The sequence below is a fragment of the Pezoporus flaviventris genome, unplaced genomic scaffold (genome assembly GCF_033815535.1).
Source record: "Pezoporus flaviventris isolate CSIRO_AGI_PZ_B2104156 unplaced genomic scaffold, CSIRO_AGI_Pfla_v1 ptg000007l, whole genome shotgun sequence".
NCBI lineage: Eukaryota > Metazoa > Chordata > Aves > Psittaciformes > Psittacidae > Pezoporus > Pezoporus flaviventris.
The window spans coordinates 38,297,664-38,317,747 of NW_026892555.1; the positions used below are offsets into that span (position 1 = coordinate 38,297,664).

The 20,084-nt window shown below is 40.2% G+C and overlaps 1 protein-coding gene across 1 annotated transcript; it reads right to left on the bottom strand.

Annotated features, from left to right (window-relative positions):
* Positions 1 to 3,219: 3,219 nt before the first annotated feature.
* Positions 3,220 to 18,085, bottom strand: UBXN2B (UBX domain protein 2B). Its single transcript, XM_061448434.1, has 9 exons — positions 17,918 to 18,085; positions 16,696 to 16,796; positions 14,149 to 14,220; positions 11,904 to 12,063; positions 10,771 to 10,848; positions 9,368 to 9,477; positions 8,777 to 8,914; positions 7,000 to 7,161; positions 3,220 to 4,883 (listed from the first exon to the last, which is right to left on the bottom strand). The coding sequence occupies exons 1-9, from the start codon at positions 18,038 to 18,040 to the stop codon at positions 4,721 to 4,723; spliced, it is 1,107 nt and encodes a 368-aa protein (XP_061304418.1). The 5' UTR covers positions 18,041 to 18,085; the 3' UTR covers positions 3,220 to 4,720.
* Positions 18,086 to 20,084: the final 1,999 nt, after the last annotated feature.

Sequence of the window (20,084 nt, forward strand, 5' to 3'; positions counted from 1 at the left end):
GGATTTGGAGAAGGCTGAGGTTCTGAATGACTTCTTTGCCTTGGTCTTCACTGCCAAAGGCTCTGACAAAACCACCCAAGTCTTGGAAGGCAAACGCAGGGACTGTGAGAATGAAGACCTTGGGCCCACTGTAGGAGAGGAACTGGTTCGAGACCATCTTAAAAACCTGAACCTGCGCAAGTCCATGGGACCTGATGAAATCCATCCGCGGGTCCTGAAGGAGATGGCGAATAAAGTTGCTAAGCCTCTGCCACACAAAGAGTTGTGGTCAATGGCTCAATGTCTGGCTGGAGACCAGTAACGAGTGGTGTCCCGCAGGGATCAGTGTTGGGACTGGTCTTGTTCAACATCTTTGTCGCTGACATGGACATGGGATTGAGTGCACCCTCAGCAAGTTTGCCAATGACACCAAGCTGTGTGGTTCGGTTGATACGCTGGAGGGAAGGAATGCCATCCAGAGGGACCTTGACACGCTTGTGAGGGGGGCTGATGTCAACCTCATGAAGTTTAACCATGCCAAGTGCACGGTCCTACACCTGGGTCAGAGCAATCCCAGGCACAGCTACAGGTTGGGCAGAGAAGAGATTCAGAGCAGCCCTGCAGAGAAGGACTTGGGGGTGTTGGTTGATGAGAAAATGAACATGAGCTGACTTCAGTGTTTTTGCAGCCCAGAAAGCCAGCCGTATCCTGGGCTGCATCAAAAGGATGTCAAAGGAGGTGATCCTGCCCCTCTACTCTGCTCTTGTGAGACCTCACCTGGAGTATTGTGTGCAGTTCTGGTGTCCTCAACATAAAAAGGACATGGAACTGTTGGAACAAGTCCAGAGGAGGGCCACGAGGATGATCAGGGGACTGGAGCACCTCCCGTATGAAGATAGGCTGAGAAAGTTGGGGCTGTTCAGCCTGGGGAAGAGAAGGCTGCGTAGAGACCTCATAGCAGCCTTCCAGTATCTGAAGCGGGCCTATGGGATGCTGGAGATGGACTCTTCATTAGGGACTGTAGTGATATGAAGGGGGTAACGGGTTCAAACTTAAACAGGGGAAGTTTAGATTGGATATAAGGAAGAAATTCTTTACTGTGAGGGTGGTGAGGCACTGGAATGGGTTGCCCAGGGAGGCTGTGAATGCTCCATCCCTGGCAGTGTTCAAGGCAGTCCCTAATGAAGAGTCCATCTCCAGCATCCCATAGGCCCGCTTCAGATACTGGAAGGCTGCTATGAGGTCTCCACGCAGCCTTCTCTTCTCCAGGCTGAACAGCCCCAACTTTCTCAGCCTATCTCCATACGGGAGGTGCTCCAGTCCCCTGATCATCCTCGTGGCCCTCCTCTGGACTTGTTCCACAGTTCCATGTCTTTTTTTATGTTGAGGACACCAGAACTGCACACAATGCTCCAAGTGAGGTCTCACAAGAGCAGAGGAGCAGGATCACCTTCGACCTCCTTGGTCACGGTCCGTTTGATGCAGCCCAGCACACAATTGGCTTCCTGGGCTGCAGAAACACTGAAGGAGCTCATGTTCATTTTCTCATCAACAAACACCCCCAAGTCCTTTTCTGCAGGGCTGCTCTGAATCTCTTCTCTGCCCAACCTGTAGCTGTGCCTGGGGTTGCCCTGACCCAGGTGCAGGACCTTGCACTTCGCATTGTTGAACTTCACAAGGTTGGCACTGGCCCACCTCTCAAGCATGTTAAGGTCCCTCAGGATGGCATAGTTCGCTAAACATTCAACATAGGTGCTGCCTACTGTTGTTGATCATTGCACTGATCTCTGGCTTTTCAAAGTTTATTTTTAAATAATTGATAAGCAGCTAAATAATACCAGTCATACTTTTAATCTCTTCAGGTACCCATTTCAACTGTATCCGTTCCAGAGAAACACCTTGCTGCTTTTGGTGTGCATGCCCACACTGAGGCCTGCCAGGTTTAATCAGCATGAGCAAGGGGAAGGTGTATCTCTGCCTATTCTCCCCGCACAGAATAATACAATTTAAAAATCATAGGAGCTTTATCTTAGTGCAAGCAACTAAGCAGGGAGCTTGCATCTCTATCCTGGTTAATTTAACATTGGACAGATTTTCCCCAGAGAGCAGGAACAGCATGGGATAGCTGTTAATATATGCTAATTGTACAAGTGTGTCCAGTAGTTTCATTAAAGCAGAATGATTGCAAATGTCTCAATGTGGTCTCAAATCCCCAAAACAAGCCTTATGCATTTAACCAGAATAACTATGATTACAAAGATGGTTTGTTTAAGTTTTCATTTGGACACTACCAACAAAAAAAACAAAACCAAACAAGTGCTTGGGTCCAGAAATATTTTCTTAAGAGAAAACATTCAGTTTTGCATTATTTGAGTATTGTGTGATAAAGGATTTCTAGGAAGGACAAGCAGAGGTGAAGCCTGCACCTTTCATAAACTGCTCACAAAAGCAAGTGACAGGATTAACTGTATTTCATGGAAGCTAAGAGGAATTCCTTAGAAGCTCAGCAGCCTTGTTGCGAGGGAAAGATCATCATCCTCTAGCAAGGTTCCTTCTCCCTTCTTTTAGTCTCTCAGCAACTTTCTCCCTTGTGGTAAGTCTTAACTGTGTATCCACTTAGGTCTGTACTCAAATAACTGGTTTATGCCAAAAATGCCAAGATGTTGGCTATGTGAGTGAGAATTTAATGTTAACAAAAGGTATGACATTCAATTACGAGACACAGATTCTATCAGGTTTAAAGTACAAAGAAGTAGTGAAATATTTAAACACATACATTGATACATTTTCTTAGTGCTTCACAAAATAATGTCAACTACTGGGACCCCAGTTACTCTCAGCTGCTACTGAACACTAAAATCTACCAGCTATGTGAAACAAACAGATGATGATAATATATAGTTGTGGGTTTTGGCATAATAAGGGGGGGGGGGGGGCAGAGAGGAAACAATTTAGTTAACCACTGTCCTTCATAATTCAGTTTAATTAATAATAGTCTTCAGAAGTAGTAAGCAATGTAACTTTACCTATATTCTGAACTGAAATATGCCCAAAACACAAACTGCCCAAGATTGATACCACAACACTGACTTTGCCCTTGCATTCACAGAGAAGTGTTAGTGTATAAAATACAGGCAAAGTAAACATCCATTCCATTTAGGCTTAAATACTTGCCATGCAATACAATCATCACTTCAACACAACATAAAATGCAAAGAAAACAGTAAGCATTGCCCATAGTATTTTTTGTTTAAAGCTTTAATTACTTAGCACATGAAAAGAATTATGATTAAAATCATGCAGATATTCAGATTACAAAACAAAATACTTCAAATACAATTGCATGTTTAAAATTTACTCTTTCAAAGATTTACTTTGAGGTAAAAAAATGTAAATTAACCAGATATACTGAGCAATTATAAGCTTAGCATAAATAAATATTTTCAGAATAAAATAATCAGTGAAAACAGCATTTTTAACACATATTGTACAAGAGATACAGCCCATTTACCCTCCTTCAGTGAGATCCACTCATCTGATATAAAGCCATGAATACTATAAAACTGCATACTACTAAAGCACAGCAGCCAGTTTGCCCACAGCATAAGACTCCTACCTGCATACTGCAGTGCAGGGCCATGTTATTTGAAAAAATATAGAATTTCAAAGATTAAGGGGTTTAATTATGCAGCTTCCAAAAAAGTATAGTGAAAACCATACAACCAAACCCCCACTGAATATTAAAAAATGCCTCTGGCCAGAAGTCCAAATATAAAGACCTGAAATTCAGGTCAAAAATACATGACCAATTAACACATCTACTTTTGTGTATGCATGTGACAGCACAAACAAGTTCTGTGTGCACCTGGGTGTTTTTTTTTCATTTGGGGTTATTTAAGTAACCGTTTATGTAGCTGCACAGGGTTCAACTGCATATTCAGGTTCAAAGTGACCATAGGCCTACTCTCATGAAATTTAAATCACAGCATTTCCCCAGTGGTGAAATGGGATACACCAGATGACAGTGGTGTATCCCACTTTCTAACCTCAAGAAGAAAAAAAAGTCATACCTATTTTCACCACAAGTAGAACAACCAGAATACAAATGCGAGCAATCTATGACAGTCTGCAATAGCTGAGGTTTGCATCTCCTGAACTGATTCACTCATATGCTACAGAGAAAATTACATAAAAACTAGAATATAAATATTATACTGCACCATGAAACAATACAAACAGAATATATAAAAAATTATATTAGAGCATTAATTATCTCTCCACCTATTAAATAGAACACCTTAGTATTAATACATCTTGGAAGGTAAACACCACCCACAGTCTAAGTCTTCAAATGGCTGTTTGTCAATGCAGCATAATACATTTCCATAGTGCAAATCTTACCAACTGTATTAAAGATAATGTCCCCTTCAGAAAAATGCTTCTCCCCACCCCCGAAAATAGTGGAAGAGTCATAAAGTCATCTCTCATTTCACATTTAGTACAAGATGTGGTTTGAAACATACTAACAAAGGGAAGCTTAATTTTAACACTAAAAAAAAGGTTGAACAATACTCAGAAATTAAAGTTAGATACCTTACTACTGGAAGACATGAAACCCAAAAAGCTGATCCATGGAAGAGGGGATAAGAAAACACTGATCTTTCCTTTTCTTTATCTGTTGGAAACATTGTATGACAATACAGCATGCTCCCCCCCCACTATTGCACCAACAAGTGTACAATTACTTTAATTGCTGAAGAATCACAGTGTTAAGTATATCTGCTTCTTGTAGTGTCAGGCTTTCATCTGTTAGCTCTTTATTTGGAAAGGTAGTCACAAGAACAAAATCAGTTGTTGCAAAAGCTGGACGGGACTGGATAATGAAATCTCGAATATGCTTAATCCTGTGGAAAGGATATGGACATGAAAACTGGGTATGATTCCATTTTGGCAGTTTTTTCTGAACATTAAGATGATGAGAGAATACAAAACCTTCTAACAGACTATTCAATATTTCCTACTGATTTTACATTTCCATTTGAAACAGGTTGTAGCCTAGAACTTTTTGCTCCTTTTATGAAAATAATGAAAAATGAAAATGAATGTTGCTTTCTCTCAAATAACAAATAAAACTTGTAACATAAAACTATATAGCAAACTGATAGTTAACACAGAAAGTCAAGTAATTTCAATACCAACTGTCAAAAATTCCACTCTCAATTAGTATCTTCCAAAAAGGCTAAATTATTAATGGGAGGAGGAATCTTAAAATACATGGTGAGGGATGAGAAAGCAGAGAGAACCTATTAATGCACTTTAGTAGTAAGAAGTTTACCCTACTTTAACTCTGCACCAAACTTCTGAACAATAGCTCATAAAACAATCACATCAACAGTATAACAAGAGTAATTTTTGGTTTATAAGACATGAATGAGAAATAAGATTTTAGAGATAAATGGAAATTTAAGGGTTTTCTCCTAAACCAGTAAGCTGAGAATAAATCCTTGAAGATCTATTGTAACTAGTAGCTAGGGAGATATACTGCAGCCAAAGAAATAGGGACTTCAACTTTCTATCAGTCTTCAAGGCTTATGACACACGCAATGCACTTTAGTAGCTGATTTTGATCATGCACATGGCAAGGATAAAAAGATTCACATCCAAGCTTCTGTCAACACACTCTTGGTTACAGATGTTACTGAGAAGTTTGCCACTTCTACCCTTTCACGCAGACAGAAGAAAACATGTCAGGAAGCCCTAGTGCTTACCTAAGTTGCTTCTCCAGCAGGTGCTATGAAGAAAGGGTCTGGGCCTATACTATCAGCATACAGTATCAGGTATATATGTATATATATGTGCCAAATACGAAAAACTATTGCAGTAGATTCCTCCCTACTGGCATCTCCGCTAAAATTGCTTCATTTTAGGTGGTCTGTGTATGTTGTCAGGTGAGGAAAGCTGCATATTGGCTCTGCCCTTATTGTGAGCCAGAAAAGAAGGAAACAGGTGAACTCTCCATGTATAAATATTAACATGGAATTGGGTACATAAGACCACCTCCATTGCAGGATTCAAGCTGTATTATAACACAGTGGTGCAGGTGCAGATTTCAGATCAGGGCTGGCTTGAACCTGCTTGCTGTGAAGCATGGGTGGAACTACTGCCCAAATCTCTGCCCTCTGCCCAAAGGTCTCTTGACCATGCAGCGCAAAGCAGAGCTTTGCAGAACCTTGCTCTAACACAACCTTTGAGGCAAATAAATAGGGTTGGCCAACACCATTTGTGGCAATGTGCCAATAGTGTCAATAAAACTGATGGCAAACTCTAATCAACAACCTACTAACAGATCTAAAAATTCACCAGGTTCAAATGCTGCCAATTCCTAGGAGATGACCATCCAAAACAAAAGCTGGTTCTCAGTGTTCTGTCCAGCCCACAAGCCAGAATTGCAAATGAGCATGTGAAGTCCATATACCCTTCTACCTATGGGCTGCAGCCTACACATGTAACTCATGTTACGTTTAGTCAGTCTTAAGAGGTAGAAAGATGGAGCTCTTGATTATGGGCCACAGGATTTCTCTGCCTGTAGCATGGACTATCTTCCAATTGAGACTATACTCCATACCTTGCAAGAAAGTGCTTTCACAGTGTCACCTGAGTCAGCCACATGCTCCTCCCAGGAAGGGCCCAGGGCTGAGATGACATACATAGCAAGGCTGTTCAGATTTTAGTCACCTGAGAACACTTATGGCTGGTACCATGTCCTTACAGATCACAGGACATAACTGTTCATAAAAGTCTGACTTTGCAGTTATCAAATATCTTGTGTTTTCCAAGTACAGAATTTTGCTTTGACAGCAATTTAGCAGTACATTTATGTTATGAAAGCAAACCAGAGCTACACATTTCAGTGGAGCAGTATTTTCTTCTGTTTGATGTTTTGCAGATATTCATTTAACGACAAAACACAGACTTATGAAAATAGTTATGGTTAGCTGCACTGAAGCAGGATCAATTTACCTGTGTGTTTGGTTAAATCTTTGTATTAGTCGGCTTCCATCTGCTAATCTAATCTGAATTTTAGTTGCTGGCATGGAATCATCAATCAAAACAGGTGCATCAAGAATGGATTTTTCCTCCTCCTCTGGAGAAGAAGGTGTGCTGACTATTTCAGGTGTAAGGCTAAATAATTGGGAAAAACAAAACAAAATACAACATAACAAACCAGATATATTAATGGAGTCAAACCAGAACTGAGTAATGCTTCAGCTGTCTTTATCACTGAAGGATTACTACACATAGCTAGTACAAATGAGCAACGAAAATTCTCTCAAAGTTATCTGAACCAAGTATAAACACTGCTTTCCTAATAAACACACAAATAATGCTTTTGTAGTTTCTTGTCAATGACTGCAAGATTTTTCTCATAACCATGCATATCATTACATCTTATTTTAAACAGGTAATCAAGTACAAACAAAACTACCTTTTGTATATGCTGACAGAGCTTGAAATGACACTCTTTGATAGCAAGACTTGTATATTGCACCACCTGGCATACTAAAAAATAATCATGGACAATAAGTTCACTTAACTGACCCAAACTGCTTTAGTAATTGCTTTCAGGATCACTACTCTATGATTCTGGACATCCCCCACCCTTTCCGAGCACAAATGGTATTAACAGGTAATTGGCAAAGTAAGCGTGGAATTTTTCTACATTTAGTATAAAACCAATATAAATCTGTTTGGACATAAGAGATTTGGCTACTCCTTTCATTGCTCACATATCTGAGACTTCATCAGCTACCGAACCAAAAATACCACAAAACAGGTGTGCACACTTTGTTACATAGAAACCTCCTCTCTTCCCGTTTTCTTTAATAATCTGAGCAAGTGCTCAGGTGGAAGAACTTATCACATGCAACTGTTCCCTACATCATCCCTATCAGTGCCTACCACCTTTTTATTCTACTGATTATTTGCAGAAGCGCATGAGTAATACCCTTTTTTGGCAACCAAACATATCACAAGAATAAATGCAGGTAGTATTTACTATTCAACAGCTAATATCAAGTCAGCTGAAAAAGACATTTTAAAGTCTATGATCATTATGTGATAAAAGCTTACGATTGGCAGAGTTGAGGTTACATTACAGTTTACTCTTACTGACCAATTTAAGATGAACAGAGATGCACTTCTGGACAAAGCAGCCTGAACTGTTCAGTCACAGGAATGACTTTTGGCACATTACTTATCAGTTTAATTGAAGTAATACACATTAGGAGTTTTTGCAGCATCCTTTGAAATTTCAATCAAATCTTGGTAAAACTTGAGAGATTTTGATACAATTTATTGCACGTTTATTTTGGATCAAATAAAAAAAAAAAAGTAGTTTATCAAATTATTTCTTTCTTAAACCCAAGAGACTTACCTTGTATACTAATAATCAGTGACATTTACAAGACTGTACAAACATGCTTTATATCCACATTGTCAAGCATCAGCCACATATATATAGGCAAAATCATATGCAAGAACAGGCAGATAAATGCCACACTCACAACAAAGTAGAAAGCATCTATCAAATCTGTGAACGGCTTCAACAGAGGACTAAGATATATATATATAACTTCCGTGATTACTGTGTGACTCTGAAATCAGGGCTGAGACTTGTGGCACAAAATAATTTTCTATCACTTTTGTGATCTGATTGGTTTCTCTAGTCTTCTAATTGATTAAATCCAGCTTTTGAAATAGCACACAAACACAGAACAGAAAACCTAGTGCTTTTTACCTTCCAAGCTTTTGCCCTTCACCACTGAAAGCTTTAAATCGTAGTCTAGGCTTCACATATTCCTGTTCTTGGTGGTCTTCCATATCCAAATTAACCTGGCCACCATGAACAAGTCGCTGCAGTTCCACAGGAATTTCCCTTCATTACAAAAATAAAAGTTTCCCAATTACATGCTGAACTGAAATGACAAACTTTACGCAGTACAATGAGTTGATACTAATAGTAACTTTACTTTGAAAATCAGACCTCCAATTGGTTTATGAATTGATTTCATCCTAAGGGAAGAAAAAAATATCAGCAAACTGACAGTCAAACCTAGAACATACTCAGAGTCAAAATCTAGAATGTGCTAACATGTGAAACTAGAAGCTGTCTGTAATAAGTAGCATTCAGAATTAAATCACAAGAAGGAAGCAAAGATTGCTGAATTTTTAAATGCCCTATGCATCTGATGACACATACAGAATGTATTTTATGGGTGCAGGCAGAAAAGAAGCTTGGAACTTCTAATAATTATAAACATGTGGAGAAGGCATTTTTCCTCAATTCATTTCAAAGACATGCCTAAAAAAAGTTGCCATTTTAGCTTACCCTCTTTTAACAGACTCAAGAAACTGAGCATTTGTTGGGTCTGAATAGGATCTCAACTCGCCATCATCTAAACTGAAGCCATTCCTCCATAGTTTCAGCAATATTTGAACCTGTGAAGCAAAAACAGTGAAACAAAAAAAGTGGAGACAAATACAGTATTTTAATTTCATACAGATCATTTATACATTATTTTATCTATACTTAACAGACTTTGTAGCAGATCACAAACAAGATGACAAAATAACAGAGCACTGCACTGTAACTATCGTTAGAATCCTTTAAAAAAAAAGCAGATCACTTTTATACTTGGGGAAAAGAATCTCTTAATCTGTTGCCATGACATAACAGATCATGCACTGACTGTGCAGTGATTTTCACATCATTCCAATTACTTTCAAAACAAGTGAAAATTTCTTGTTGATAAATTAATAAATCAAACCACAAAACTACAAATTACTGCTGATACATCAGTTACAGTGAAAATTACTCATTCCTCAAATTGTTACATGGTAAGCTCCAATACAGCTGGCTCAAACACCGAGAATCCTGCAAACCAGCCTCCTTCACTGCCTTCTTACTTTGCTGCATGTCTGTATGTCCAGCCAGAGCTTTTCACCTTCAGAGCCTGCACCTCTCTTCCCTGCAACTGTCTTGCAGTCCAACACAACTAGGCTTTCCTAGCCAGTAAAGCTGACCTTCCCTTAGAAAACTATCCCTGTCCCAGGTATTGTAACCCAACTGCAACAGACCTCTGGCTTAGTACAGCTGGCTATTACTTAAAAGGATTAGTTAAACTCCTGGTGTGGCATGACAGCACCCCCCAGCCTGAACTACATTCTCTGGTCTTATTCATTTCTTGGGTTTGTTTCTAGGTAAGCTTAACATTTGTTCTAGCCATTCATACAAATGGCAAAGTGTAGAGAACTTTATTTTCACCCACCCTCTCCCTCACTTCCTGCTTTTTATGCGAGAGTAAAGAAAGGCCAGGCAGCTTTCAAAAGGCCTTCACCTTTTGCTTCACCATTCCTAGAACCAATCTATGCCCTCCAGTTTGAGACTGGCTACTTCGCAAGCAAAAGAAAAAATTCGTAACCTAAGCGAATTAAAATGTTAACATAGCTAACAGAATGCAGAACAACAGTTGAAGGAAGTATCTGAAAGGAATGTCTGCTAAGAACTCCAAATTTATGTCAGAAAATTCCATAATGGAAGCCTTAGGGATTTCCAATGAACATTTGTCCCCTGTGGACACTTTAACAATTTCCACTTCACACTTATCTAATATTTAGATATTCATTTTTCCTCATAGACGGAGTTACAGTAATACTGGCCTTTCAAGCTGTAAACATGATTAAGCAGACATCTGTTGGAGATTGTTTCCTGCTATTCAGAATTTTACTTACATCTTGATTTTCTCCATATATGTATTCTGAGTGCTTTTGTGATGAGTCACCCAATCTATATCCACCACCAGAAAATGACTGGAAAAAATATACAAAAAAGCTTATTGAAATAAATATGTGAGTTTATTAAAATTCTTACCTACGCACAAACGACAACAAAAACCAAACCAAAACATCAGTAAGCTTGCTTCTGTGATAAAAAGCACTGTTCTAACCTGTGTATCTTCTGTGTGGAAAATTGTATCTAGTAACCATAATCAGGCTAAGCAGGTTGAGTGTGTGATAAGTTTCAGTTTCTAATCTGCACGCTTTTTCAAACATTAGAATCACAGAATAGCTTGGAATGGAAGGGACCTTTAAAGTCAGCTAGCCCAACCTCCCTGCAATGAGCAGGGACATCTTCAACTAGAAAACATTGCTCAGAGCTCATTCAACCAGACTGAATGTTTCCATTCAGACTGAATGCTTTCTAGGCACCTTGTTCCAGTGTTCCACCACCCTCATCATAAAATATTCTTATATCTAGTCCGAATATACACTGGACCTTGTACTTGGCCTTGTTAAACCTCAGGAGGTTCACATCAGCCCGCTTCTTCAGCTTGTCCATATCCCTCTGGATAGCATCCTGTCCCTCAGGCGTGTCAACCACACCACTCAGTTTGGTGTCATCTGCAAACCTCTTGAGGTGCACTCCATCCCACTATGTTGCTGATGAAGATATTACACAGTACTGGTGCCAGTATGGACCCCTGAGGGACACCACTCCTCACCAATCTCCATCTGGACACTGTGCTGCTGACCACTACCTTTAGTAGTTACTCAGCAGATAAGAGATACAGAAATTTTGATTTGGGATGCAGTTGCAGTTTTGGGCTTTTATTGAATCAATTTTACTTAAAAATAAAGCAAATCATTGCAGTTTAGGTCGACTTATAATGATTTCCCCTGGAATTGTGTGGTTCCTCCCCACTTTATTTTCTAGAGTAAGATATATGAGCTCAGATAATACACAACTGTGTTGATCAAATCCTCTGCTATTTGCAGACCACAAAAAGGTGTATTTGCTCTCATGTGGTTAAATGAGATTAAGAGAAACTAATGTAAAAAGAGATCAAATATCTTTTAACTTTTACCTTAGCTTTACTTAAATCACCAGATGCTCTTGAGGCTTCATCTAATGGGACAGCTCCATGTTCTTTTGCTTCCTTGAAGAGTTCAGCAACAATTTTACTTGGATTATTAGAAGCCCCAGAAATATGTAATCCTCTATATTCTGAGTCACCTGAATAAAATCTTTAGAATAGTGATATTCATAAGCAACAATACTTTAAATGACAATCACAATTTTCCTCTTCCCACCAAAAGAAAATAATAAATGAACAAAGACTCAAATTTGGCCCCAAACCTTTTCATTCTGATAACAGAAATGTTCCACTTTGTTCCACCCTTCCCAGCAACCCAAGCAATACTCCAAAAATATTTCAGTAACTACCATGGTGCCTTCTGGAGCACATCTCCAGAGGTCACGAGCCACATGAACACAGTCCTGATGCAGCTGTGACTTTATACACCTCATGTATGTGGATATCACCTGTTCCCAGAAAGACCAATTCCCTCAGGGGTGTCCCTGTCCATGGGCCTGTGCCTGGGCTAGTTAGAATACAGAATAACAACTTGGCAGAACAAGCATGAAACTGTTGAAAAACATGAACAGTGCCACGATTTGATCTTTTAAAGATATAGTAGACTTCCATTCCTGCCAGTATCAGAAATAGGAAGGTTTTAATAAATTCAATTAACCTTTCAAGGCATTTTATAATCTGCAGATACTGCTGCAAAAGTTAATTTGTGTTCTTTTCTTCAACACAGCCTTACCTCTAGCTCTTGAAGATGAAAGGTTAAGCTAAAAATAATGGTGTTCAAAACTGTATCTGTGTGATTACAAAAATCAAGATATTCCTTCAGGATTATCTTGAGAAAGTCACTAAAATTTCTTAATACCAATGGAACAGAAGCTGTACAAAAATCTGCATATAAATACAAGACCTGGTGAAACCTGAGTTTCTTCTTTGATTAGAAGAAACATTAATAACTAATAAAGTAAGTGCCTACTACTTTCCTTAACTTTGAAACTGTCGTGGTTTAAACCCAGCCACGCAGCTTGTTCACTCACTCCCCAACTTCTTGCCCTCCCCCTACTCCTGGAGGGATGGAGAGGAGAATCGAAAAGAATGCAACTCCCACAAGTTGAGATAAGAACAGCTTAGTAACTAAAGTATAACACAGATCACTACTGCTACCACCAGTAATAATAATGATACAGGAAGTAACAAGGGAAGAGAATACATCACCTCAGCACCAGCCAACCAATAACTCGCCTCACCCCACCCGACTGAGCCCCAACCAATACCTCGTCCAACCCTGCAGTCTCCCTAGCCCTTCCGGGTAACTCTCAGTTATATCCTGGGCATGACGTGCTGTGGTATGGAATACCTCTTTGGTCAGTTTGGGTCAGGTGTCCTGTTTCTGCTTCTTCCCGGCTTCCCCTCCTCCCTGGCAGAGCATGAGGCTCACAAGTCCTTGGCCACAGACCAAACATTTGAGTAATAACTAAAAACACTGGCGCTATCAGCACCATTCCCAAAAACACAGCACTAAACCAGCTACCAAGAAGGAAAAAAAATGACTGCTACTGCTGAGCCCAGGACATTCACTTAACCACTTGGGACAAGGCAAATCAACTATCTATGTAAAACTGTCTCTCAGGCAAACAACTTCAAAATGCTGTTGATTCCACCATATTTTACAATTACCCAAAACCAGTACTGGGCATGAAGGTGCTATACAACCATACTGCTCTTATGATCAAACATAACTGCCAATCCCTTAGTATCATCTCTCCTTCAAACATAAATCACTATTTGTTATCCAACTGCCATTTATATGGAAAATAATTATTAGATTTAAAAGAATTATAGTGGTAAGATAATGAAACAATTAGAATTTGTACTCAAGAAAGGAAGTACTCAAATATTTGAGTAATGGATACATAGAACAATTCAGGATATTTGAAAAAATGCAAAAAAACTTTTGAGTTCAAGTGCAAGTTACAACCTTCACATCCATACAACCATGTGTTAAGGCACCTACAGGTTCTAGATCACTACAGATGGATTCTGCTAAACACAGTTTCACTACAGCAGTGCACCTAACACTTACTCCAATAAGCCACATAACATGTCTGTAGTTACTAGCTCTTCGCAGGACAGACTTAGCTCACTTGTGTTTTGAAAAACAGGAGGGGGCAAAGCGTGAATGTCACAAAAAAAAAAACAGTTACATTCACAACTGTTAAATTATCTGTTGCTTGAAAAATACCTTTGGTTTTCTTTGTCATCGCTCATGCTTCTTTCCGGTTTTCTCAGCCTTCTGAGAGAATCAATTTTAAGACTGCCAAGAGAATGAAAGGAAACATTTGAAGATCACTGGTATATGCATTTCACCAAATACTTCATATCTAACTTCTGAAACTACTTCTTTTACAAAAAAAACCCCTAAGAATATCAAGTTGTTGAGGCTTTTTTTTGTTCTCACCATACTGTCTTTTTCTTCAAAGTACATAGCCATGAATGCTTCTCAGTGAATAAGCAGAAAAGGGCACATGTATGGCAGAGTACTTTTGCAATAACAGTTGAATTAGCTGATCATTGTAGGTCCCTTCTAACTGAACTATTCTCTTCTAGCATAGATTATGCTGAATTCTACATTACAACACAGGTGGTCCCACAGATAACACAGGTAATATGCAAGCCCAACGCCTGTTTCAGAATCCAGCTTACCAGAAATAACTACACTTCAAATTGTTTCCACATTTTAGCTTTTTTTTTGTCAAGAGTTCAGTTGCCTAGTGAAGTCAACACTGGCTTTCCTTGAGGTCCTGGAGTCTCTGTCTATGAGGATCCTAAAAAACTAAGAAGCAGTCACTCTTACTTCTATTTCATACAATTTTAAAAATACCTTTAGTGGCGACATCATAAAGACTTTCAAAAGATGACCAAAATGCAGAATTGCATTCTGTTTTATGATAGGAACATATCAATAAGCTACCACAGGACAAGCTAGGGTTGTTAGCTTGCAAAATTCCAGCAACAGCTGTACAGATATTTGCTCTTACCCTGCAGTACTTGATTCATTAATGCAAGATGTGTATGTGGTAGCTGACTACCTGGGGATAAGAACACACATACAATCTGCTACGTAAGTAATGGCAAATCACTAGTTAACATTTTGTCAATCAGTCTGATTACCATTCCTTTGATTTCCAAGTGTAGCAGAGCAGTCCATTGCTTTTTTAAGTATCAGTGTTGATAAAACAATGTAATTCTATATCCAAGTGAAGGATCTGCTTCTTATGAATTTCTCAGAAAAAAAATGTATTGCTATCGACTTGGGTCACAGGCACTAGAAATGCTTTAATCTCTTCTATTTTCTTGCTCTGTTGCATTGTAGGTTTTGTGGAGCAAATACTGTATTTTGTGCCAATGGTCTCAAGTTTCTCAAAGGAAACTTGACAACGTGACAGTATATATAGAATCATAGAATAATTAGGGTTGGAAAGGACCTTAATAATATAGCATTTGTTCCAGTAGGGCCCAGAGACATTCTTTTACACCTGCAATTGTGGAAGTAGACCAAGAGCAGCACTATGCTTCCTTGCAATTAATACACTGCCCATCTGAGAGCAAACTGAAGTCTATTAAAAAAAAAAAAAAATCTCAGTTTGGATACCATGCAAATAGCAGCAATCTCTTTCAGTCACATTCCAGCATGACTGCCAATAAAGACCTGTTTGCCAACAGCTATCACACTGAAATATCTAAGATACTGTACTGCAGCTTTTCCTTCAGTTGGAGCAGGAGGTTGTAACTTCATGCTATGTATGGGTAAATGGAGCCCTTGGCTTTATCTGTTTATAAACTGTGTTCAATGTAGCTGAGTAGTCAACGTAGGTGCTTTCGCCAAAACAAACAAAAAAACTCACCCCAAAAAATATTATTTTCTGAGTGTCACATGATGTACTAAAATCCCTCTTCCTGAGGATTTGCATTTGTAAATGCACTTGAAGCATGGCTCTGGTGACTAAGATATTTTCTGCTGATTAACCTCCTTTAAAACAGAGATCTACCTTGGCAGCAGTGATTGAAAGACAAGCCAAATACAAGACTTGTTATAGCATCACTGACACTTATGATGTAAAAACTTGTCTTCTTTAGAGCTATTTAAATAGAAACCAAACACTGGCAAGATTTCTTTACAAAAATTTAAAGCTACATTAAATCTTCAAATGCTATGTGAACTGCAAACACTGCAGGCCAGAAAAAGTTGGATTTAGACATAAAAACATGGCTTACCTTACACCTGCCAAACTCAGATAAATTCATTTCTCTCACCCCACAGGAGCCTACTAATGAACCTACTAATAATTTTTCAAGTATTTGTCTCATCAGGTACTTATATAAGTACAATACTCAAAGCAGCTGCCTTGTCAGGTTTCACACAAGCTGCAGATTTGCTGAGTTTTGAAGCAGCAAAGAACTGCAGTAATTTTTCTGGGATAGAATTTGGAAATTTATCTGTGTAAAAAAGGACCAACACTGCATTTCACTTATATCATCTTATCTTACCTGAAGTAGGTTTAAAGTATTTTGGAATACCATATAGCACAAAGGCTCCTAAATAAATACAATTTAAAAACCAGTCTGAGAAGACCCAGACTATGCATTATTACAGGGCTTCACAATTCTGGATTATGAACTGCTGTAGGTGGCTTTTTATACAACAAGGAGATCAAGTAAGTATGACAAAGTTTTGTGAGCTAAAACAGTACCTATTAAACATATTTCTGAAGTACAGAGCATGTCTTACCTCTGTGACGCTTTTGTGCTACTGATCTTTGTAGATGTTGGTTTGTCAGGACACAATGCCTGCCTTTTAGCTTCATCTTCATATAACTCTGCCAAAGCCAACTGTAGGAAACAACTCTTTTTAGAAGTCTAACCGTAGAACTAGACAAGGCAGAAATAAGACAAAAAGTAACGCAAAATATGCACAGCAGCAGCAAATTAGGAACACCAACATGAGAAATCCCAACTACTTCTCTAAATTGAACTTCCTTTTTGCTTTATGAAAAAAGCCCACACACAATGCTTAATGTAGTTGTGACTTGGAAATTGTACTCTGTTGTCAGTCAGCTCACCCTGCTTCAATAGTTACATTCCACCTGTATTAGATTCAAAATTGCAAGAGTATATGCACACATATATTAAGCATCATCTCATTAACGTTAATAAATTTAAACTTGTACTGGAATTAAGAACCAATTGTGGTTTGCTGGCTTGAAGAGAGGTGTTCCAGCCCTCTCATCATCTTCATTGCCTCCTCTGGATTCACTTGAGCAGGCCCATATCCTCTGGGAAGCCCCACAGCTGAAACTACATCCATCTTTCCCTGTTAATTACATATGATTAAAATAGGTGCAGTTTCAGTTACTAAAACTTTCACTTGTTTTCCAAATTGTTGCTAAAGTATGTTGAACCTTTATACACTCTGAAAATCACACACAAAATAAGAATACTGCTAAAACTATCTGCAATTCAGTATTTAAGTACCAATGCAGAGCTATGCTGAACTCCTGAAACTTTCCCAACGTAAACCTGGGAAGAGATCACGTCCATAGTCTTACACCACGTCTGTGGAGACTGACATTTTCATGTAGGAAAAGACACTCCTACCAAACAGCCAGGAAATATAACAGTGCCAAAACAACTTCGAACACAGTTAAAACCTAGCTACTTAAGCGCCGGGAGAGCCCTTCTAGCGTCCTGAAGAGCGGACTACTACACACGCTGACCAGCCACCGTTCCCTAAAGCGCCTAGTCCTCTTTCAGAGACATTCGTCCCTTCCCAGCCTCAAAAACAGAGAGCGAATAAAGAGGCCCGGTAATGTCGGGCTGTGTCGGGACAGCCCCGACTGGCAACGAGAACCACCACCACCGCACCACGCGCTCCCCGCAGCGGCGGCCCGAGAGAAGGCCAGGGGCGCCCCCCAGGGGACACGGAAGCGGGACACCCACTTCCACCCGCCTACCTGCAAATCCCGTGCGCTGGGCGGGCGGCCGCTGCTCCGGGGCTGCCGATCCCTCCGGACGCCACGGGCCACAGAGGATACATCCTCTTCCTCCTGCACAGGACCTGCCCCCCCGTCCGCCATCTTCTGAGGGCGGTGGCTGGCGAGGGGCGGGGCGAGGCCAATGCCGCCAGGCACTTCCGCCGCCCGGGGAGGGGGGCTGGCCGGGGTAGCTCCGCCCACCGCACTGTTTCCATGGGGACGGCGGGCCCTGCCGCCACCGGGAGCGCAGGTGTTACTGGCCACGCGTGAGCGTGTGTTCGCCAGCGCAGAGCTGGTTTACCCCAGCACAGAGGGAAGGCGTGTGTGCACGTCCCCTGATATAACTGATGAAGAGCAAGTTACGTTTAAAAGTAGGTATTTTCCGTTTCCCAAAAATAAATGTAAGACAAAGAAAAAAAGAAGACAACTAAAGAAATCCTAAAAAGAAATTCTCAGCAAACATTATATTTACCATTTGGATTATAGAGCAAGACATTACGACAACCAGGCTGACCGCAAACACTATGTTTTTGATATAAACCAAGGGCCTTTATATTTGTAATGGAAAAGAAATATTGACAATACTACAAAGAGAATCAATAAATCAGTTTCCAATTTAATATTTCATCACAACGTGGATCTGTAGTATCTACACACGAATAAATCGCTGCCCTAAGAGAGCTGACTGGCACTTACAATGTTTCGCAATGTGAACTGGTGAATATGAAAGTGATTACAGCCATCAGTTGGCTGGTTGGGATTTCATCTGGAATTGTGACTGATAGCTAAAATCACTAATTGTTGGACATTCACATATAATGCCCAATTGCCCCCAGCTGAACCAGGCAGGGGACTGGTGGCTGTGACCTGACTGCTGAGCTGAAATACTGTGAAGCTGCAGCTGGAAGTACCAGCTAACTGTCCTCAGTTGCTTCTAGTGCCATTCAGCTCAAACACACACCACTTTCTAATTCATCCCTCTAGACCCTGTTGACAGTACCATACAGTTCAGAAATGCTGGGAATGGTGGCTAATGAAGCTGGAGTCACACAGGACCTTTTAAGCCACAGTATTAAACTGTGTGCTTGTTTGTGCCTTCATAGTCAGACCAATCCTCATCAAGCATGTGGACAGAATGACCTGTTCTAGACTATAAACAACAGGGAAAACAGTGTGGTCTGATACCCAAATCCATCTCAAGGGTCAACACTATCTGCTCTACACTGGTGGCAATGTTTTTCCGATAGAGAGTATAGATACAAATGACTGGGTTTCCTTGCATAACTTTGTTTGGTGTTTGACGAAGATGAATGGCATCAGTGAGGATATATATATATATAAAAAAATATATAAAATATATCTATCGCATATATAGTACATTTCATATAGGCCTCACATTCTGAACTTTATATGCTGATCATGTATCACAGTATCACAGTATGCTAGAGATTGGAAGGGACCTCAAGAGATCATCTAGTCCAATCCCCCTGCCGGAGCAGGAACACCTAGATAATGTTACATAGGAATGCGTCCAGGTGGGTTTTGCATGTCTCCAGGGAAGGAGACTCCACAACCTCCCTGGGCAGCCTGTTCCAGTGTTCCGTCACCCTCACTGAGAAGAAGTTTCTTCTCAAGTTTAAGTGGAACCTCTTGTGTTCCAGTTTGTACCCATTACCCCTTGTCCTATCATTGTTTGCCACTGAGTAGAGCCTGGCTCCATCCTCGTGACACTCCCCCTTTATATATTTGTAGACACTTATAAGGTCACCCCTCAGTCTCCTCTTCTCCAAACTATAGAGACCCAGCTCCCTCAGTCTTTCCTCATAAGGGAGATGCTCCAGTCCCTTAATCATCTTCGTTGCCCTGCGCTGGACTCTCTCCAGCAGCTCCCTGTCCTTCTTGAACTGAGGGGCCCAGAACTGGACACAATATTCTAGATGCGGTCTCACCAGGGCAGAGTAGAGGGGAAGGAGGACCTCTCTCGACCTACTAACCACACCCCTTCTAATGCACCCCAGGATGCCATTTGCCTTCTTGGCCACAAGGGCACAGTGTTGGCTCATGGTCATCCTGTCGTCCCCTAGGACCCCCAGGTCCCTCTCCCCTACACTGCTCTCTAACAGGTCGTTCCCCAACCTATACTGGA